This window comes from Phyllostomus discolor, chromosome 4 (assembly GCF_004126475.2).
Source record: "Phyllostomus discolor isolate MPI-MPIP mPhyDis1 chromosome 4, mPhyDis1.pri.v3, whole genome shotgun sequence".
Classification (NCBI taxonomy): Eukaryota; Metazoa; Chordata; class Mammalia; order Chiroptera; family Phyllostomidae; genus Phyllostomus; species Phyllostomus discolor.
In genome coordinates, this window is record NC_040906.2 from 116,106,002 (window position 1) to 116,129,246 (window position 23,245).

Genomic DNA, 23,245 nt, shown 5'->3' on the forward strand with positions numbered 1-23,245 from the left:
TGAAGAAAAAAAGAATGGTTTTCTTCAAGAATGGGGATTCTTGAGGAATGTATGTTGCCCAGCCTTAATGGGAGTAGAGGAAATGAAGGAGCCTTGAGGGAAAAACAAGGCATATTTGTAATGATGGAGAACTGACAAGATGAGTGAAGACAGGAATGCCTTGAGTGGGAGAGACACAACAAAAAACAATTTTTAATACATTTAATACATTTATACTTTCTATAAAGTATATAGAAGAAAAAGAAAAACCTTGTCTGTAATTCCACAGCATCAGATAACTCTGATATAAAATTTATATGTTTTATATATGTACATACATATTTTGTGTATAAAATGTTTATATTTTATATAAAATGCATTTTCATGGTCAGAATGTTTGAAACAAAGATACAAAGTAAAAAGTGAAAGCACTCCTCTTCCCTCTCCCAAAGGCAACCTTTTTTGGTTAATTTTTTTGCTCCCTTCCAGAAATAAAATTGGCAGCTTGATGCAAAGTTTTGATGAAGTGACAAGAAGATGTTGGGTCATGAAGGGTTGAATTACTCCATCAGCCAAATTGGAGGTATTTGGGGTTTGACCAACTGACTTCAACATGCCTATGAAATCTGGCTGAAGAAAAGGAGCCATCTGAGAATCAGAGTCCCCAAAGCCTTTTATTGTTAAATCTAAGGTGGGTTTATGCCCATTTTCCATCCTTAGTTTTTCTTCTAGGAGCTTCAGAGCCAGCGTGCCCCCTTTCTAGCCTGGCACCACTATGCCAGAATGCTGTCGAAATGAAGGGGCTATTGGCAGTGTTGATATGCACTCACTGCTATAGATAGTGCTTTGTATACAAAGATCCAAGACAGAAGCAAGAGGACAGTTGGCTTCTATAGTGCTAAGCACCCAAGAAATACAATCAGCAATTTACAGTTTACTCACTTATAAATTGCTAAGTATTAACAAACACTTAATTAAAAAGTTACTGTTACCACATTGATTCTTTTAATGAATTTTTATTGAGCACTCTTTTTGTGCCAGGCAACTGTGCACTGTAAACACAAGGATGAAAAAACAGTAAGCAATGACAGATGATCCTGCTTTGGAGAGTTTATAATCTACTTGGGAGCAGGGGAAGTGAGGCATATATTAATCAAAGAAACATACAAATGTAAAATACAACCACATTAAGTACTACAATGAAAATGTACACTTTTTTTTTAATTGCTTCTAGAGAGGGAAGGAAACATCAATGTGAGAAACACTGATCAGTTGCCCTCCATAAGCACCCCAACTGGAGATCAAATCCGCAACCCAGACTAAGTGCCCTGACTTGGACCCACAATCTTTTGTATACAGCACACAGTCCAATGAATTAAGCCACCTAGCCAGAGAGTATACGGTCTTTTGAAAACATGTAAGGGTTGAGGGCAAATCAGGATAGTGATTTTTTTTAAGGGCAGATTTTCATTGTAAGTTCAACTACTTGGCACCTCAATGAATATTATTGTATACCCAACTTTTCATTTAAAATTATATAAACATTATTGCAAAATTAAACTCTACACACAGAAGAAACGTACTCAAAACCCTAGACAATTTTCATTTGTCTGTTTTTTCACAAAATTGTTAATAAATGAAGATCCTATTTATTAGGTTCTCATCCTGGGCTTGGTAGGTAAGCTTTGTTAAGAACCAAGGTTTAGGGAGACATATTTAAAAATCCCTCCTCATTTCCTTTTTACACCATCTCCTCTCTGAACTCACCTCTACTCATTAAAAAAAAATACATTTAACATCCCTCCCCAAACACAAACATACCTCTCACCATTCTTCCCAAAGTCCCTGAACCTGGCAGTCTGATACATGGGCTTATTTTGTCATGCTTTGCTGCCAAAACATTAACTTTTTTACTTGAGAATTTTTTTTAAATCATCACTTCAGGACATTTTTTTTTTTCACTGCTCAGAGACAGGGAGAGAGAACCATTGATGTGAAAAACATCGATTGGTTGGTTGCCATCTAGTATGCGCCCCAACTGGGGATCAAACCTGCAATCTGGGCACATGCCCTGACTGGGAATCAAACCCACAACCCTGATGTCTATGGGACGATGTTCCAACTGAGCCACACCAGCCAGAGCTGATTTTTTAAGAGATGGAATGGCATGGGGTAAAGTGGGAATACTTAATAAAAAGGTTAGTAAGAGTATTGTGTGTCCTGAAGCTAACTGTTAGTATGAGAAAAAGGGCTTATAAAGCAAGAGGCCTCCATTCACAAAGCCAAGGGAAATTGCTAGGGGGTTACTTATATAACTTAGGTAAAATACGGTGTTTGCCCAAACTTAAACCTAACTGCTCATTAATCAAACTTGCATTGAGAGAATTCAACAAAAACTGTTTCTGATGTTTGCAGAAATTTAACACACATTTATATACCATAAGCCACATGTAAAGATTAGGGCCTTTGCCTCTAAGGTAAATATTTATCCAGTACCATGATAGTAACAACTAAAAAGAAATAGGCCCTACCTCTAGGAGCAAACAAATGGGTTAGAATTCTGCCCTTTCATAACTTCTCTGGATAGGTTCCAAAGCTTGATCCCACTGATTAGAAGAAGCCAGCAACAAACACTTCCTGTCCAGACCACAGAATCCTAAAAGCTCTCTGCTGGTTCACAACAGCTAGGAAGGATGCTGTTGCTTCAGTTCTTACAAGCCGCATTACTCTATAAAACCCCTGAGAATGGCAGATGCCTTTGGTATAAAGCTTCAAGTTATCAAGAGAGTACAAGAGGAGTTGCTCAAAGTACTCTAGCCCCAGCTACCTGAATTCATTCTGCCCTTCCTAAACTTTGTCTCTCTTCCCTTCTCAAGTGGTCTCCTAACCTGAAAAAAAAAATTCGGAATCCAAGATGAAGTGAGGAGTAAGATTTGGATAGGATTAAGCCCACCCCACTCTTTGTCTAAACCTATCCATCTATCCCCAAAGGGTGGTGGAACTTAGGGAAAAGGCCTGAAAATTAGTAACAGCTGGCATTCTAAACTCTTTTATTTTCTCTGAATTCTCTAGAATGGAGAGTTTTCTGGAAAAACAAATGTATCTCTGAAGCTCACCTAGCTTTATGTTTTTCTAAAGGGTACCTTCTGAATCAGTACGGTTTCCAGGCCAGAAAAGTACATTGAACTCAGGCTTTAACCTAAAAGGCAACCCTAAACAACTACTTTGGAAGGACTGACTCTGTACATGTTTGGTGCTGAGATGGAGACAATGACCATCTCAAAGAAGGAAAAAAAAAATCTCTAATAGCACAGTGAGGTGAAGTAACTTGTTCCAAGTAACAGCAGGGCAAATGGCTGAGGAACATTCAAGGATCCAAATCTTCCAAGTCTGTGCCCTTCCCACAACATGATGAGAGGACAACCTCTAAAAATTAGTCAAGGCTCTAAAAAAAGTAAATAGCACCCCCAAACTCAACGTAGGAATTCTGCAGCTCTGAACACAGGAAATAGAAAAAAAAATCTTAGGAAAAATGATTGACAACTTTCCATTAGTGTTGAGCAGTTGGGGAAGGAGGCTGGGGGAAAACTACTCTGAAGTCTCTGTTGAGAGAATTTATAGATTGCTGACAACAGATGTCAAGAGGAAACTAGAACAGAGATAACATCCGAGGACCACGTTCCCTGATTCCCAAGAGCACTCTCAGCAAGAACATGAGTGTTGGGGGAACTCAGTTTCTAGAGGAGCACAGGGAGTGTCAACATACGAGTACATAAAAAGCTTCACAATAGAAAGATGCCAAAACAAGACCACTGTCCTCTACTTACTACCCATATAGGCAGCACTGGGGCACAGACTATAAGCTAACAATCTGACATGAAAGAAGTAGCCCCCCCCCAAAAAAATTGGAGGGGCATAGACAATAGGGCAGTGAGGGGGTGGTTCATTGCTTTAGTTTTCCTGTGAAAGTCAAATGTGTGTGGTTTCAAAACAAAAATTCAGAAACATGAGATTAATGCATTTATTCCAAGTAACACATTAAAAATAAAGTTAAACTTGTCCAAGCCAGCTCATAAATTCTTTAATCATTTGAACAAAAATGTACAACCTGAAACATCACACTATGTTGGAAATAACTTGGGAAAGAGAGCGGTAGAGAGAGGAATACATATGGATTGTGGAACAGAGGATAAGTCCAATCCCAGAACAAGTTTCAGATCATCTACCTCTTCAGAACAGAAATGACTGCTACGCAATTTAATAACCACATCACAATACAATGAACAAAGGCCATTTCAAAAATAAAAGTGACCCAAAAAAGCACATCTGCTCCTGACACTGAGCCATGACTAAGCCTTACCGAGTTGTTGTCTTCCAAAAGTGAGCTGGCTAGATTTTCTTCCATGTTTACTGAGGTGATTTCCAAACAGGTTTGTGGGTTAGCAGGACCAATTCAAGCAAAAGCAACAGAGTAAGGAAAGTATGGGGATTGACATGCCACAAGGAAGTAAACAATAAACAAAAGAGCTACTCACACTGCATTTCAAACAATGTTAAGGCAGGCCCATCCAAATGGAAACCCAAGAGATGAACAATGCTTCATTCATCAGTTTTCCATTTCTGCAGGCTTTCTGGTGTTTCTCCCAAAGACCCATCAAGCTGCCCAGAAAATTAGGTGGGGATACAACACAGCAATTGGAGAAGTCAACTCTATCTTCCTCCTCCCCCATGTTCCAGAAATGGCAGTCAAAGGCAAAATACAATCAAAGCACACTATGTGGTGAGCCAGATAGACATTTGATTTTAATGACAAAGTAGGAGAAAAATAAATTGGCAAAAAAAAAAATAACAGAAAATACTTTTTTTTACAGATATGTATAGAAATTATGATTGATTTGTCTAATATCTTAAGGAGAAAGGAAAAAAAACACAGGAGGTAAATTTTTTAGCTTCCACAAACATTTGCTGTAAGATGCTAACTGCATCTCATGGTGTAGGTTCTAGATGAGATAGCCAAATAGTCCTGGATCATCTGGGCACCTGATTTCTAGAAGCCAATTTGATTCATCCACAAGTAGCTCTGGATATGTATTCTTAGTTGTGAACACTGGATTCTGCGTGGTCCTGGATGGCAGCTTCTTGTGTAGGTATTTCCTGAGGGACAGTATCGCCTCGAACTACCTCCTCCCTTGTAGGGGACTCTGGAGCCAAAGATTTAACCAAATTTGAAGTGTTGTCATTGCCCTCATTTACTTGAGGAATTCCTACTTCTGTGATGGATGCATTCACTATTTCTAGCTGCAGTGGTTCCATCTCCAAGGAGCTGCACTCAGGAGCATCACCTGGCATAGAGAGATGAGAACATAACTTCTCTTTTTGAATTCCAGATGTCCGTGTGACAAAGTCAACAAGGTCTGGAAGGCAAGGAGATGGCCCAAGGCCTGCAGGGTTAATTTTTTCTGATTCCACGAGTGAATCTTGTTTCTCTAATTGAGAAGTTTCTTCTTCCTCAGACATCATTCCTCCTGATAACAGGTCAAGGGCCTGGTGTGTTCCCTCTAGGCTCCCCAAGCCGAGGTCAACATTTTCTATAGGAAGTCCAGTTTTCAAAATGTTAGGAGTGATCCTTCCACTTCTTGAATTAAATGAGTTTTGCTCACCCTCTGCTCCAAAGTTAAGCACCTTGGTTTTAGGAGACTCTAATGGAAACTCAGAAAAGGAGGGGATTGGTTCAAAGTCAGTGACAGTGGAGAGATTACATCCTACAGGTGACATAGAATTTTCTTCACATACTTTCTGAGACAGCATAGTTGGGGATCTGTGTACTGAATCTACTGGAGTACTGCAGAAATCAACACCCATATTCCCCAGGTTCCCTTGGGGAGCCAGCTCTTCCACTTTCAAGTCTGTAACTTCAAAGTCTTCTAAAGCCTTGCCTCCTATTGTCACTGCTAATTCTGTACAGCCATCTCGTAGCTCCAGGGCTTCTGGTCCTGGTTTCCCTGGGCTCTCTGAAGTTTCTGGCTGCTTCTCATTCCAAACAGCCAGATCACAGATCAATTCCTCCTGAATGTCTTTTGATTTTTCTCCCTTGAGGCTTCTGTACCTCGAGGCCCTGGAAGCTGACTCTGGAGCTGAATTTTCTAGACACTCCTTGCTACCAGTTGAAACTCCTTGCTCCTGTGCACTATCTGATCTGGCTGGAGACTGAAGAAATAATTCTGGGGCAGAAATTTTCACAGCTGTGTCTTGTGGATTCTGGAGTACAGACCTAGGTTCTGGTGGAAATGAGTCTATTTTTGCCTTTGTGGGAGAGAGAGTCTGTGCACTCACTTCAATCATGACTTTACTTTGGGTTTCACTTCCTGTCACTTTCTTAGATTGTCCAGTCTTTTTGTCAGTCATTTGAAACTTGGGCTGTTCTATTTTTTCCTCACATATGTATCTGTTCCTATGGTTCAAATTAGAATCCTCTATGTTATTGGGCCCAACATTGATGCCTGTTCCTTTTCCTACCATCCTCTCAGAAAGCTTTGCTCCCTTTTCTTTTAGTTCAGTATTTGTCTCTATCTCACTTTCTCCATAATCCTTAGACTGGTGGAGATTTTGGCTTTCCTCATCCTTGTTACCAGGTTCCATGAGGCGGGTTTCTACCAACTTCTGAGATGTCATGGTATTACAGTGTATATCTGACAGCTGAGGGGCTGACCCTACACCTGGTGGTCCCAGCTCTCCAAGGTCAAGCTCAATTTTTCCTTCTGGAGATATAACCCTATTAGTGTCACCCTGGAAGGAGCTAGAAGTCCACAAAGCCAAAGTATCTGTCTTTGGGGTAATAGTTTCATAGGGCTTGCTTTGGCACAACCTTGTCAGAGGCTGTAGGAAGCCATAGCTGCTGCCTCTGTTTTTTGAGTGTACATGTTCTACAACTGACCATTTCCTTAGGGACACCAGACTTTTTGCAATGGGTTTTTTAGGGTTTCCGACTGAAGGAGCAGGAGCAGAAACCAAACTTCTATCTGGAGGGAACTCCTCTTGGGATGCACTGCTGTTCACAGAAGTGGGAAATGTGTCTGAACTTTCAACTCTAGAAAAGTTGCTATTCTCCCCATTGGCCAATGGGCCACCACTCAGTTTAGTCTCAGGGGTCCCCTTTCCACCACTGCTATAAAATATGTCATATAAGTCCTTAGCATTGGCTGTAGCTAAGCATGAATTTCGCTTTTCCAATTTTTTGGCTTGTTCACTGAACACACTTGAGAGAGGAGGTGGTGGACGCACTAACACAGAGAATAGGGTCTGGTCCCGGTCACTCTCACTCACCCCAGGAGCTGTCTCATCAGAAGGAATGGTAGTTGGCTGTGCCGAGGCCATAATGGCTACTGGCAACACTGGATTCAAAATGTTAGGACCCAGGAAGCAAGAGCTAAGAGTGGGAGATACAGTTGGATTTGATTTTACTGGAGCCAAGATAGCCTTTGCTTGAGCAGGAGAAGGGGCAGCTGCAGTTGGATGAGGTATAACTGGGGGTGGTGGAGGTGGGGGTGGAGGAGGTGGTGGAGGAGGTAGGAGCATTTGTTCAGGTATATGGGATGGCTCATTCTTTTCAGCCAGCACCATTTTTTCCTCTGGAGACCCTTTTAGAATCACCTCTTCCCCTCCAAATGCTTTGGAGATTATGTCTGGTGGCAAGAGGAGATCAGATGAAGTCTCTTTAACAACTGGCAGAGGCTTAGCAGTGGTTCCAGAGGACTTGATGGACAGAAAGGTATTAAGAGGAGCTGGCTTGCTGACTGTGGTTGATCCTGACTTGCGGAGCACTGTGGATGGGATAGGCAGGTTGGGTCGGATCTTAGTCTGGGTTGAAGTTGTTACAACAGGCATCCAAGGGCTAGTATGTGCAACAACAGTTTTCCCAGAGAGTTTGATTTTTATGGGCTTTGCCTTCCCAGCTTCAGTTTTGACATCCTCTTTGTCCTTACTGCTTTCTATCTCTTCCTTGTGAATACTCTGGGCCACGGAACTTTTTTCCTCCTCTTTTTCTGGCTTTTTCCAGCTGAATTTCCCAAAAGAGGAAGATGCTGGTGATTCTTTCTTTGCTTCTTCTTTTAATTGGAGTTTGATGGCACTCTTCTTCTTGTGTTCAGCCTTTTCAGGGGAGTTCCCATCCTCAGAGAGTTGGTCCTCTAATTCCTCAGAGACCTTCTCATCTTCCTTTACTTCTTTCATGATCTTTGCCCTTTTTTCTTTCTTTTCTTCCTTTGGTCTCTCAGTAAGTTTGCGCTTTAGCTCACTCTGACGTCGCCGTTCTGTCTCCAGGACCACAGCCAAGCCAGCTTGGCGGTCCAGATTCCGCCGCTCCTCATACAATGGGTTTTCAACCACATATTTCTGGGAAGAGAAAGGATAAAGGCTCAACAACTAGTCAAAATACTATAAGAGAGAAAATCTTGGCCCCACTAATCTCTAGAAGTCATTTTTCTCAAGGATGTAGATGGTTCTATCAGGTTAGCATCTCTCACTAGGATAGAGAACTTCCTAGTAGTAATATGGAATTTGAAGTGTTAATGACTTTTTCTGGCTCTCAACTCATTTGATAAAGTCAAAAGGATTACTGCAGGAAGTGAGAAACTCCACAGCTACTACAAAGACCAACCTTATACTTCTCATTATGTTGGTGACCCTTCACATGTTGCTCTCCAGAAATTGGATCCCCCAAAAATTCTTCACAGAGCTGGCAGTAATATCCAGTGATGGGAATCAGAAACTCAGAGCCTGGAAGAAGTGGAAAAAGGTCAAGAAAATAAGTCATTTCCACCCAGGATGACAGCAATCAATCAAAGGAAATCCCACTTTCCCTTTGTAATAAAATGTTTAATGGTACACAGGACCTTACCCATTTTTTGGTCAGAATTAGCATTTAGATGAATTCCAATGGTATGGTCTTCCCAACTTAAAGTTTGAACTCAGGACCTCTATGTCTTCTACCTCTTGGGAATACTAACTAGTATATTCAGGAGTTTCCTGTGCTAGATTCATTTATGTTGCCAGTTCTCCTCAAACTTCATCTAGCACTAAGTATTTTAGGAGATATAAAAACTATAATCTCACCCTGGCTGGTGTAGCTCAGTGGACTGAGTGCTGGCCAGTGAACCAAAGGGTCACCAGTTCAATTCCCAGTCAGGGCACATGCCTGGGTTGAGGGCCAGGTCCCCAGCAGGAAGCATATGGAAGGCAACCACACATTGATGTTTCTCTTCCTCTCTTTCTCCCTCCCTTCCCCTTTCTCTAAAAATAAATAAAATCTTAAAAAAAAACAACAACAACCCCACAAAACAACACTACAATCTCAAATAGCTAGCCCAGTACCATTTATATGAGGATCTCTCATGTTGCTATTAATGACTCAGGAATCATCTACCTTCTTCAGATCTAAAGGATATAGCAGCATTGACTGCTTATGAAGGTAAGAAATTGAGAAGTTTAAAGACAAAGAAACTTTCTACTTCTCAATTTACCCCTTTAAAAATGATTTCTTAGATGAAAAGGCAGTTAAATTACTGCACTTCTCATTGTTCTTTTTTACCCACATTTCAAATAAGTAAAATTTTAGTGCATAAGCCAGGGACAAAGAAAATTACATTTTAAAGTATTATACATATACTTAATATCTGTTAGATTTTTGGCCATATGGGTAGAGATCATTCTTGTCTTATACACCTCTGTATTTCTTCAAGTCCTAGAGTACACTGTTTTGCACATAAAAGGCATTTTTACAGCTTTGTCAAAACAAGTATTCATGCCTCAACCTATGCTGTTTCCTAGCACCTTAGTTCAGGGACACCTCCTCCTTGGCTAACTATAAGGAAACCACAAGAAAAGCAGGAAGGAAACATACCTTTTGCAGGAACAGTTATCTTGTCAGTGCGCTTTACAGCATCTTGCTTGGCCTCACTCTGGGTCTTTGAAGCCCAAGGTCTGTTGTAGGGATCCAGTGTCTATTTGCAAGAGGCAGAGGTGCTCACACAACAGCACTAAAAGCTCAATGCCCCACTTTTCTTTTTTCCCTACACAGCAAAGGGACCAGAAGCTCCCAGGTACCCACCCCCACCCGCTCTGCCAACTGTTTAAATGGAAATCACCTGTGGAAAAGGTAAACACATGTTAGAGCAAGTACCAGCAATGGATAAAATAAAACAAATAATCAGGTACTCAAGGAATCAAAAGAGGCTGAAGCCTCACTTACACTTGTCATGGTGTTTTAGTTACAGGCAGGTCCCCTGGACTGAGCCCTGGGGATGGTGACTCCTTTGCTGGTATCTCCTGGCTCTTCATATTGGGGCTCCTGCCCATATGAAAATGTTTCATTTGCCAGCTTTGTAATGCAGATAGGGGTATAGAAGTTTGAGGGAAAGGAGGGTGAGAACAGAAATAACAGAGCTCAGGGTACTTACCTGTGTGTGCTTCTTATTGTGCATATGGGTAAAGAAGTCAAACATGGTCCCACAGATGGTGTTGCAATCCTTGCACCAGTGATTGCCAGCATCATAATACTCATAGGCAGCAGTGGACTGTTCAGATTGCTTAGCAGCTGGCTGGGGGCTCTCTGCAGGCATGGAGCTCTTAGTATGAGAATTCTCATTGTTTACCTTTGAGTCCTACAGGGGAAAATTCAAAGCAGTCTAGATTGGTCTTCTCAGAAAAGCAAGTAGCCTATCACAATGATAGAAATAGGCCTATAGGATCATACTTCCAGTCCCTAAACTGCATAAACTGGGGAAAACCCACAAGATACCTGTCTCTAAGGCTCAAACAGAACTAATCAGATTCCACAATGCTTTCTTCTCATGGAGAATAAATCACAATGGTAATGTATTTGCTTATATATTCTAAGATATCTAGAAGATTACTCAAGATTGAAATGCTGGATGCCTCTGGCAAAGGGAAATAGAGAACTGCATACCCTTTGGTAGATGTTGAAAATGTTACTATGCAAATAAATACAATAGTTAAATTTAAAAATCATAATGACAACTACAGAGGGAAGAAAAACCAAATGGAAAAGGTAATTGACAGGTTACACAAATGCAGAGACTAGATGATAGTGAACTCATCACAGATGCACACTGGTGGAACACTGCAGAGCAGGGCTGATGTGCACAAAGCCGACAGTAGTCTGTGTAGGATGACTTAAAGGAATCTGGGTAAAATATTTCTAACTGCCTAAAATACCACCATTGGCACTTTATTATTTTTTAAAGACTTACTTATTTTTTAGAGAGAAGGGAGAAACATCAATGTGTATAAGAATCATCGATTGGTTGCTTCTCTCATGCCTCAACTGGGGACTTGGCCCAAAACCAGGCAGGTGCCCCGAAACAGCAACTCTTTGGTTTGCAGGCCAGTGTTCAATCCACTGAATCACACCAGCCAGGACTCCATTGGTATTTTATACCACCAATTTAACACCTCTCAGTTAATATGAATTGTCTTTTAAAACATATCAACTCCCAAACATTAAGTTACAATAGTAAGCGCTTTAATATGAATTCACTTGTCAGCAAGCTGGGAAAACGACATTTAGGAAATAAGAATTTTGATTAATGTTGGGTAGTGAGGAACAGAAAAAAGATAATTTTGGAACACATAGTAGCTAAGTACACATGAGGTCCTAAAACAGACAAGATCAGGGAATTGGGCATCTGTAATATAGACTGATGGGAAAAGGCAGGCAGGATAGAGAAAGGACAATAATTAGCACTTCAAAAATAATCCTTCCCTGCTAGAGTCTTATTCAACAGACACTAGGGAGAACACACCCAGCAGGTGAGGCATGGACATATGCTTACATTGCTGGTGAGTATTAACTGGCACTATCTTTCTGGAAGATAATCTAGAAATACATGATATATATATATATATATATATATATATTTTTTTTTTTTTTAAGATTTTATTTATTTATTTTGGAGAGGAAGGGAGGGAGGAAAAGGGGGAAAGAAACATCAATGTGTGGTTGCCTCTCACACACCCCCTACTGGGGACCTGGCCCACAACCCAGGCATGTGCCCTGACTTAGAAATCAAACTGGAGATCCTTTGGTTCGCAGGCTGGTGTCTCAACTAAGACACGCCAGCCAAGGCAAGAAATACATATTATATATCTCAAAATTCTTTACACTCTGACCCAGCAATTTCATTCCTTGACATTTATCCTAAGGAAATTATGATGTCAAACAACGGGCGAGTTGATTGACTAAATAAATTTTGGTATCCATACAACAAAAAAATAAGGTCATTAAAAATGTTATTAGAGAAGTCCATTTATTGACATTGAAAGATGTTCATTATATACTGTGAAAAGTATGTAAGAAAATACATTTAAATAATCAATAAAGATATGTGAATAGGCACAGAATATCAAATGCTACCTTATACAAAAGACCCTCTCTAACTACTCTATGTTCGTTATCCTGTTTTCTTTTTTTAGACATTTGTCATTACTTAATTCAAACTTGTTTTTTTATTGTCTGTCTTCTCCTATTTGATGAGAATAAGAACAAGAACCTTGTCTATACAGTTTCCTGCTATACTTCCCATATCTAAAATAGTGCCTGGCACTTTCTCACAGATCAATAAATATTTGTTAAGTATTCAGAATGATACATACCAAGATATTGTCTCTAGGTGAATGAAATTATGAAAATATTTACTTATATGAAATGAAGACAAAACCAAAAACCAAATATGCATTTTAAAGAGAGGCCAAGAAAGAAAAAAATACCAAGGATAGGTAGAAAATAGAGGTTACAGACACAATGTTCCTTACTGCTGAAATGAAAACTGAATTGCAACATATCCCTGTTAGCTTCAGAGAACATGAATACTCAACTCAAATAAAGATGACAGATTACTCTGGGGTTGGTGCATAAACAGATTCCCAAACAATGTATAACTCAACTACAAAGGGCCAGAACTTTCAGGCTCTTCTCGCATTAAAGGCCCTAACTCAATAACCCTGGTAGAAAAGAGTATAATCTTACCTGATTGATAAAGACAATTCTCCCTGAAAGACATGGAATAACTGCAGTTGGGTTGATAGAGAATACAGAATATCCTCTTCTTTAGCTCTCAAACATTAACTGAGCATCTACTATATATTAGACATACTGGATGCCATGGTAAATACAAAGATAAATAAGTTACACACTTCTATTCTCAAGAGGCTCTCATTTACTAGAAGAGACAGATGTGAGAACAGACATGCTGTAAATCATGTTTTAAATAGGACAGAATGAAATACATCTTATAAAGAAACAACGTAATATATTAAGAGTGCTAAAGAAAGGCCCTGGCTAGTGCGGCTCAGTGGATTAAGCGTCGGCTGTGAACCAAAGGGTTGCTGATTCGATTCCCGTCAGGGCACATGCCTGGGTTGTGGGCCAGGTCCCCAGTAAGGGTTGTGTGAGAGGCAACCACATATTGACATTTCTCTCCCTTTCTTTCTACCTCCCTCTCCCTCCGCCTAAACATAAATAAATAAATAAAATCTTAAAAAAACTAAAAAAGAGTATTAAAGAAGGGATGATCAAATCTGGGTAGAATTCAGGAATTCTTCATGGAGAAGGTAGTACTCAGGTTGGGTCTTATGGATGAATGGTGTGAAGAAGAAAATCCAGACTAAGAAGATTATTAATACAAAATTAGAAACACAAAATAGCATATTGCACATCTGGAAAACAGCAAGCATTCTGAGGTTGTAGGAGGCTAAGGTATAGTTTAATATTTATTGAGCACTACTCATTTACTATGTATCAAGCACTACATATTGGGGACTGAGAATGAGAGAATGAGAGAGATACAGTCCCTGTCCCTTGAACCTTAAAATCTAATTTGGGGAACACATGAATGCTAAGACAAAAAATTTTAAGTATTGTCAGTGTATACTAGTCAATTTTACCAGTCTGGGAAATGAGGAAGGGAGTCAGGGAAATAATTTAAGCTGCAACCCTAAGAATAAATGAGTTAGAAGGGATATGGAAAAACTGGGGTTTGCATGGTAACCAGAGGGAAGAGAAAATACAAAGTTGTTAGAGGGAATGATAAATTTCAGGAATGAAAAGGTCAGTAATAAAATTATAGTGAGCAAAGGGAAAAAGATACATGAAATGAGGCTGAAGAGGTAGGCAAGAAGTTATCATTATCGCTGGCAGTATTTGGAGAAAGAAATAAGAGTATAGCGGTACAAGCAAGAATTGAAGGTGGATTGAACTTGGATGGCAATGGAAATGGTAAGATATGGATGGAATTGAGATTTATTTTGGAGGGAGAGCTGGTAGACTCTATAATTGATTTGGTATGGAGCAGTAACGGAGAGGAAAGCACTAAGAACGTTTCTTAGGTTGTTGGCATGAAAACTATAGGATAATAGTGTCATTCACTGACAGGGGTAACACTAGAGGAAGGAAAAGTTAGAGGGAGGTTGAGCACAATCATTAGGTTAGTTTAGGATATTCTGACTTTGAGGTGTCTATGAGAAAAATGAAGTAGAAAAGTGTCTCTTGGACACTTAGGTTTGAAACTCAAAAAAATCATTCGAACTAGAATGTAAAACTAGAAGGTGTCTGCATGGTATTTCAGCATAAAACTGGATAAAATGACCTACAAAGAAAGCAGAATTCTGGAAAACTTAGCTAGGACTGAGTCCTGGAAAACTAAAATAGTTAAAGACCAGGTATAAAAGAATAGGCAGCAAAGGAGACCAATCAACAGCAGCCAGCATAATTGTATGGAAGGAATGTGATAGAAGGTAAGGGAAGGAACATTTTTAGAGCCAGTGATTCCCCATATCAAATACTGATTTGAAAATTGAAATGTACATGACCTTGTTTTAAACATGAACCCATAAAATGGTGTATATATAAGTTATAATAACATTAGAAGCCAAGACTTGAGTGGGTTAAGGAGTAAATGCTAGAACAAGAACACAGAGGGCCCTGATTACTGAAGGGTTTGGGATTCCACTTTGTGGGCAGTGGGAAACTGCTAAAATTCTAGTCAGTATCATGATTTGATCTATGCTTTACAAAACTCTAATAAGAGTAAAAACAGTTTGGATAAGGAAGCTAAGAAAATGGTTAGTTAGGAAGCTTCTTTAGGAGTTCATGAAAATAAAAAACATAATGAAAATGGGAAACTTGAGTTTTTACCTTGCTGTTTGAAGAGGAGTTTGAGTATGATGATACTTTTTCTGGGCTCTTAGATTTTTCTGCTTTTCCAGGCTTCTCTGTATTCACGTTACTGTAATTTGAAGACTTCTGGGATTTATCCAAAATGTTAATTCCCAAGATCTGAGCCACTTTGTCCAGTTCAGACTGCTTCTTTTCAGCCTCTTCTGCCTCTTGTCGAAGTTCTGCAATGTCCTTCATAATGTTATCCTGAAGCCGACTCACTTCCACCAGGAGTGGGTCTTTGTGGCCATCCTTCTCCCTTCGTTTCTTACGCAGCATTTCCCCTAAGTAGTTCAATGTCAACAGAAAGAAACACAAGGAAACTAAATTAAGACAAATTATTTTTCTGTCATGAGTAGTAACCTCTCAAGATTTCTGTTCACAAAATATTTTCCCATAAAACTTTTTAAAAGCAAGTGGAACTCTCCATCCACATGGGCTGGTTTAGGTGAAGCTTCCGTGGAGGTAAAAGAGGAATGATTACATTATCTTTCATATAGGGGTTATTAGCTAATGATCTACAGAAAGGTTTCAGAGCCTCCATGAATCCCCAAAATAGTATATACAAGTTTGTGTGCACGTATCCTCCAAAAAAAATTATAGATGTTGTAATTATGAACTCAGTGACTGTCCTCTTCAGAGAAGCAAAGAATTACTCAGAGGGTAAAAATCAGTCACATATTTGATTTTATCTGATTTAAAGACCCTTCGCTATTGCCTACATTTGAGTTTTAAGTTTTGTCTCAAGCTCATCTACTGTTATCTCCTATCCAAATGGCAGGTTCTCAAGAATAAATACACACAGGATTAAAAACTAAGATTCTGATCCCTAAATAGTCGAAGCCTAAACAGAAGAAATTATATGTTCTCCCACTCTCAGTTTTTCCATGCTATCACCAAACTACAGTATTTAGAAAACTTGTTATATTCTTTCCTTGGGATATACGTTAATTCTTAAAAGAACAGATGAAGAGAAGGAATCAAAAGAGGTATCACGGAGTATCTTTTGGGGCCAAAAAGTAAGTCCTCAAAAACTGATGGGGACATATCAAAAGGATACCAGAGTCAACTTAAAGGGGTCCCACTGGACAAATCTGGGGTGTTTTAAGCATGAAAATAAATAATGGGCCCTGGCCAGTATGGCTCAGTGGACTGAGCGCCGGCCTGCGAACCAAAAGGTCACCAGTTTGATTCCCAATCAGGGCACATGCCTGGGATGCAGGCCTGGTCAGGCATCCAGTGCGAGGCACTCGAGAGGCAACCATGCATTGATGTTTCTTTCCCTCTCTTTCTACTTCCCTTCCCCTCTCTCTAAAAATAAATAAATAAAATATTAAAAAAAGAAAGTAATAGAAGCTTTATTATAATCTACTGAATGAAGAATCCATGAGTTCACAGATATAAATGAATAAATAAATAGAGGTGCAGGAGTGGGTAGAAAGCTCCTCCTTACAACAGAAAGCCAATAAAGATAGAATGATGAAATTAGAAAATCACTATTTACCAACCATCACAATAACAATTCATTCAGGCAAGAACATCAATGAATGCTAAAATTAGTAGGTGTAAATTTGAGGAGCAAGTGAATATTTACATAGTTTCAAAGTGTCTCCCCACAAGATACTTACTAATTAAAAAGGGTAAAATAGTTAACTCTAAAATGGAGAAACCTGGCAGACACCACCTTAACCAAATGATCAAAGCTGACATCACCAATAATGGGACAAATTAACACTTGATAAGAACTCAGCGTCACTTCTGTGATGTTCCTGCCAAGAACTGATAACCTGAATTGAATAAGGAAACATCAGACAAACCAAAATTAAAGGACATTCTACAAAATATGTTGAATTCTTTTTAAAAAATGTATTTACTGATTTTTAGAGGGAGAGGAAGGGAGAGAAACAACAATGCAAGAGAGAAACATAGACTGCCTCCCACACACACCCCAACTGGGGATCGAACCCACAACCTTTTTGGTATATGGGATGATGCTCCAACCAACTGAGTCACCTGGCCAAGGCCACTTCTCTTCTAAAATGTCAATGTCATGAAATATAAATATTCAGAAACTGTTACAGATTAAAGGAGACTAAAAGAACTGAATGCAATGCATAATCTTGTATTTTTTCGTGGTAAGACATTATTTAGACTCTGGTAAAATATAAATAGTATCAGTAGACTAGTACGTTACTGTTAATTTCCTAATTTTGGTAAATGTACTATGGTTATGCAAGTTAATTTTTTTGTTGTTAGTAGATGGACACTGAAGTATTTAGGAGTAAATGAGCATCATATTTATGACTTACTTTTAAAGGCGTCAGGAAAAATTACACACACACAGATTGAGAGAGGAAACAAAAGAGATACAGCAAATGCAGTAAAATGCTAATAATAATCATGGAGAATATCTGAGAATTATTTACACCATGATCACAACTTTTCTATTAGTCTAATTATCTCAAAAAAATTTTTTGAAGTGCGACTTTAGGTCACTGGACCTATCTGAGAGAGTCCCCAAAGCTCTTCATTTGGGTCACTTACTCAAGTTACTACAAAAAAGGCAGTCATGCAAAGGACTGTCTGATACCTTGTTGTTTATGAAGTCGCTCCAACTCGGTCCTGAGATAGTACATCTTCTTCTGGCGAGCTTCCCGGTCACTCTTGAGCTTTTCCCTCTCTTTAATAACCTGCAAAGTACAAAAATGACTAAGAGTGTGCTTCAGCCTCCAACATCCTCCCTTTCCTACTGCACTCGTTCATAAGCCCTCATGCTAGATAATACCTGAATATAAGAATCTAAATGCTTGTACACTGAGGGTCTGACTTTATAAGTGAAGGTGATACTTCATTCTAATCCAAGTTCCAGAATAGAATCATCCTATCTAGAGCTACATGGCCCAAAAAGTATTATTTTGACATGGGAAGCATTGCACTATTAATTTTAATGCTACCGACAGCAACTGTTAAGTGGTTCTAAGCCCAAAAGGAACCATCAAGAAGAAAATGAGTATGTGTTATGGGTGAAGCAGTGTTAGCTGCATTACATACTATTTTATTTAATCCTCATGACATTATCTCTGTTTTACAATAAGAAAATTGAGGTTGTAAAAGATTAAGTAACATATTCAAGGTCATATAGTTAAGAGTTTAAAATCCAGATTTAAGTGACCTAAAGCTCATGATTTTTTCAATTATATTACTACCACCTAATGAAAAACAAAAATGACTTGTTTATAATGCCAAGTTTGAAAAACTTGTCCTGACTTAAGTGCTAAGTTCTTAAAAGGAAAGAGCCCAGTCTCTAGTGTTTCTTCAATCAGGTTTTGTCTTTTTGAACCTACCCTTCTTTTCTAAAAGATTTCAATAAAATGAAAGATAGATTTTTTTTGTCTTCTCAAAAATAAGCTAAATTTCTCCTAAACTGGAAAAAAAATAAGATTGGCCCTTTAATTTTTCCTTTTCTTTTTTTCTCCTTAGGTCTTATTTTATTAGCAAATCAAATTTATACCTGACATTTCTATGTTCCTAAATGAAGTGAGTTACTAGTTATAATAAGTTGGTTTAAAATTAACAGTATTTTTCCATTCAAAATTAGAACTTCTATTTAGTATTGCATGTCCCCGCATAATTTTTATCTGCTGCCCTAAAATATCTAGAATTACTATATCTTTAACCCAGCCTCTACTCCCTTCCTACAGCCTGGGGACCCAATAACAGTATTAACACTACTTTTAAAAAGTCATAAAAATATTATTCTGGACTCTAACATAAACCAGTATAAGAAATAGCTAATGACTAGCTGTTAATTAATATTTAATTGCCAAGCAACAACTACTTATTAGCTATTAACCCTCATAATCACTACAGGAAAAGGATCCAAAACTTACTGGAATTAAATGTTTATTTGATTCTCCTTTATACAACCCATTTTTGGTTCCTTACTCCCTGATGAGGTCATATCAAAGACTTCAACACTCCCAGCTCCTATCCATAGTGTTCTAAAGCAAATAATTTGAACAGAGAAATAAATAAGAAAAAAGAAGTCTAGCAATCACAGTGGGACCTAGAGCCAGACTTTAGTCTTAATGCAAAAAGATGAGAAAAACAGAGAGGACAGATACATTACTTTGGGTGATGACAGCAGCCTTCAAAGAACTTAAAGTAAAAGGGCCTTAAAACCTATCAGCTCCCTCTAAAAGACAAATACAAATTTATGTTAAAAGACTCAGGCACAGGATCCCCAAAGCTATTATTTACCTTCTGCTTCTGGGAAGCACGATTCTTCTCATCAGAGATCTTTTCCGGATTATATCTTATGAGCGATGGGATGGACACCTGTATAGGCACTTGGGCAGTAGGAATTGAGCTTAGCACTGACTCCTCCTGCTTGGGCTCAGCGGGAGTCACAGTGGGGATCACACGAAGATTGGGGCGGCTACGAGTAGCTTGCTTGGTAACTGGCATTACCCTGTGTGGTTCAGGCAGAGGGTGCTTTGATGGTTGAGAGGTGGGGTACATGGGCCATCTTGAAGCTGCATATGCCATGTAGTGCCTATAGGCATCAAAAGAAGCAGGAGGAATGGCAGGTCCCTGGTAGTTTGAAGGTATTCGAGCTGTAGCAAACTGAGAGGCCCTGGGCACATGAAACTGAGATAAAGAAGCAGGGTGTGAAAGTCTAATTGGGGCAGATGGGGCAGATGGCAATAGGCATTGGACTGCAACAGATGACTGACACCCAGGGTCAACCACCTCTGGTCCTGCAATATGACCCACTGGATGGTCAGATTTTAGGAATGGGGGGCTGTTTTTTGTGAGCAGGTAAGGATCCACAGGGGAGACTGGATGTGGATGGGACATCTCTGGGGAGTGAGTATTGCTATGGTGTGCCTCCCTGCTCTCCAATTTGTGAGGATCTGAGGAACACCGATCAGCTGAGAAATGGCGGTCAACTGAGGAACAGCGGTCTGCTGAAAAGTGTCGGTCAACTGAGGAACGGCGGTCAGTGGAGGAACGTGATGGCTTCTTGCCATGAAGTCGTTCCTGGGTACGTGCAGCCAGTTTACTAATCTCTGTTACCCCAATATCCAAGCCTATGGTCTTGAGCAAGTCATGAATCTTGGCATATTCTGGATTGGTTTCTTCTATTGATTCTAGCTTTACAGCTGGAGCTGAAGACGACAGGGAGCTTGCCTTCTGCCGTATAACTTCACTCTCAGAGCCCCCGTGGGGCTTTGGTGGAGATTCTGCCTTTAAATCCTCTTCTTCATCTCCATAGAGAAATTTCTCCTCATCTTCAATGTCAGGAAAGCTACGTCGTCTTTTTTCCTGTGTACTGGTAGAATCTGCCAACATGCTGAGAATACGGGAAAAACCACTGCCATCCTGGGTAGCTCTCTCATGGGGCAGCAAGAAGTCTGTGTGTCGCTCAGGTCCCTCAGCCTTCATATCCAATTTCTCCTTGTGGCACAGAAAACTTCCAAACTTCTCTCTGAGAGGACTGTTGTCTTTGGGCATCCCAGGGAGGGGACCCCATTGGTAGAGGTTGCCCTGAGGTTCCTTCAGGTTAGTGTCTACCATAGTCCCCTTGTTTTCAATCTCTGAAGCAAAAGCAGCAATAGCACCACTCAGTGGGACAGATGGGTGTCCAGAGTAGAGAGGGTGATCCTGGCTGGAGCTGGTATTGCTGGAAAAACTCTCAAGCTGAAAAGACAAACACAACCAATTTGGTGTCTATACAGAAACTCAGAAAACTAGCAATTGAGATAAATATTTAGATGATTTGTTATTCTTGAATTAATAGGGGAAAGATAAGTATGGATAAAGGGAAGATATAGTATCCTTAGTCAGGCAGGTTCAAGATTTGGGCCCCCATCTTCCAGATGGTTCTGCTATGTCTGCCAAGAGAAATAGGAAATAAGGCAGATTGGATTGAATCCTCACTTTTGCCCATTCATTGAGGTCCTTATCAAGGAAATTGAATTCAAAAGAACTTTAGAGATGTCCTAGCTTATTTGTTTTCTATGAATTCCCGAAGGGAAAAAAAAACATATAAAAGTAGAGCTGCTTTGGCTGAAGTGGAGTTAGGAAACTCAAAAACTAATTGATCAGCCTGAACTTGTTTCCCTAAGTGCCCATAGGCACCTCTTCTGAAACCTTTAGATCTTAAGAGGACAGCTAAAAATCAGTGTTCATTCCTGACCATCTTTTCAGGTGAGAAAAAAATACCAAGGCCAGAGAGAGATGGGACAGGGGCTGGGTAGAGGTGGTGGGCAAAGCAGGGGCAAATTGGGAGACATCTGTAATAGTGTCAACAATAAAAATAAAAATAAAGTTTAAAAATATAGCCCTGGATGGTGTTGCTCAGTGGATTGAGTGCCAGCTTGTGAACTGGAAGGTCATTGGTTCAAATCCTAGTCAGAGCACATACCTGAATTATAGGCCAGGTCCCCAGGTGTGCAAGAGGCAACCGATTGATGTATCTCTCACATATCTATCCCTCCCTTCCCATCTCTCTAAATATAAATAAATAAAATCTTTAAAAAATTATGTGTGCGTGTGTGTGTGTATACACACACACCAAGGCTCAGAACAATGAAGTGACTTGTCTAAAAATCACAAAGCAAGTTGATGGCAGAGGTGGGCCCAGAATCAGAATTACATGATTTCTGGTCTAGTGTCCTACCACTCATATATTTTGTCTTCTCTCTGAAAAGAGGAAAATTTAGATCATTTTCCTTTGCCCTTTATGCTTCATTTCCAAGGAATTCATAATCAAAGATTCCTACAGGGAGACTTAATTTAGAGAAATAGCTACAATAGTCTCCAAAATGTTTGTTAGGAAGCCTAATATATGACAATAGAAGCCCTCTACTGATGCACTATGAGACCTAGTTTCCTTTGGAGAATTCTCGAAAGTGCAGATCATAGGCTTAAGAATGTTGGTCTAGCATATATTACAAAGATACCATTAGGGACAGAACACCCAGATAGGTAACCAGGCTTTAAGATATTAAAGGAATTAGCAAGAGACCATAGCAGAAACATAGCAGAGACCTGCACAGAAGGCTCCATGTCCACCTCAATCCGCTTCTTCAGAATTGATTTCTTGGGCATCACAGATACTTCCTCAGGCTGATGTAAAGAATATCCTGGTTCCGATGCTGTTAGAACACCTGATAATCCAGGGATGGGACAGCTTGTGCCCCCATCAACTCCCACCAGCTCCTGACCCAGGGTCCTACTTCGTTCTTCCTCTTCTTCTCGCTTTCTCCTGGCAAGGTCTAGCTCTCTAAACTCAGGGTCTAGAAACCTAGGGCTTGGGCTCCGTCTACGCTGTCGATAGTTGCGGGTTCCTGATGTAAAACTTGGGTGATCACTTCCCATGCTGTGTATTTTCTCTGTGTCATCATAACGGGGCCGTTTGGTCTCCCGGCTCCTTTCCTCAGGTCGTATAGAGTAGGAGCCTTTGAGTTTGTCTCTACTCCGTTCTGTTCCATGCAACATCTCATCATGACAACTGATATGAGGACTATAATCAGAACGATGCAGGAAAGTTTCTCTTGTTCGGTAGTCCTCATCAAGCTGTCCCAAAAAGGGACTAAGAGGCCCTTCCTCCCGGGAAATATATCGTTCAAGACCTCGAGAGCATTGGGAGCTTCGTGTGAAGACAGAATCATCAGTTAAATCATCCCTGAGGAAAGAGACATGACTTACCAAATACAATGGACTTGGAAAGAGCAAGACCAAACAAGACTGACATTTGACAAGGATGCTATAGAATGCTTAGGACAAAAGACAATAATCATGAAGTCCAACAACAAATTAAATATAAATATAAATAATAAATATAAATATAAACAAATATATTATCATTTCCCCTCTTTCCCCAGGCAAGGTACAAACAGCTTTAGCCTCTAACCAAGGGGAGGTATTACTAATCTATATAGAAAGAGCTCTTAGGCTAACTGACTAGACATTGGGGATGTAGAATATCATGCTAGGATTTGGGGAAAGTGAAAATACCACCACCAGTCT

The 23,245-nt window shown here is 39.8% G+C and overlaps 1 protein-coding gene across 3 annotated transcripts in view; it reads right to left on the reverse strand.

The window, feature by feature from the left end:
* Positions 1-2,457: 2,457 nt before the first annotated feature.
* Positions 2,458-23,245, reverse strand: part of ZNF318 (zinc finger protein 318) — a 28,977-nt gene continuing 8,189 nt past the window's right edge. Inside the window, exons 3-10 of one of the 3 annotated variants that reach the window (XM_028511095.2) lie at positions 22,265-22,901; positions 19,469-20,911; positions 17,799-17,898; positions 15,188-15,492; positions 10,434-10,637; positions 9,878-9,977; positions 8,636-8,754; positions 2,458-8,370 (exon numbers count right to left, since the gene is read on the reverse strand). In XM_028511095.2, coding sequence (XP_028366896.1) covers positions 5,074-8,370; positions 8,636-8,754; positions 9,878-9,977; positions 10,434-10,637; positions 15,188-15,492; positions 17,799-17,898; positions 19,469-20,911; positions 22,265-22,901 — 6,205 coding nt within the window. In that variant the 3' untranslated portion in view covers positions 2,458-5,073. Of the gene's footprint in view, positions 8,371-8,635; positions 8,755-9,876; positions 10,122-10,225; positions 10,325-10,433; positions 10,638-15,187; positions 15,493-17,798; positions 17,899-19,468; positions 20,912-22,264; positions 22,902-23,245 lie in introns of those variants that run through there. The other 2 variants (XR_004902750.1, XM_028511098.2) reach the window with 2 other exon arrangements.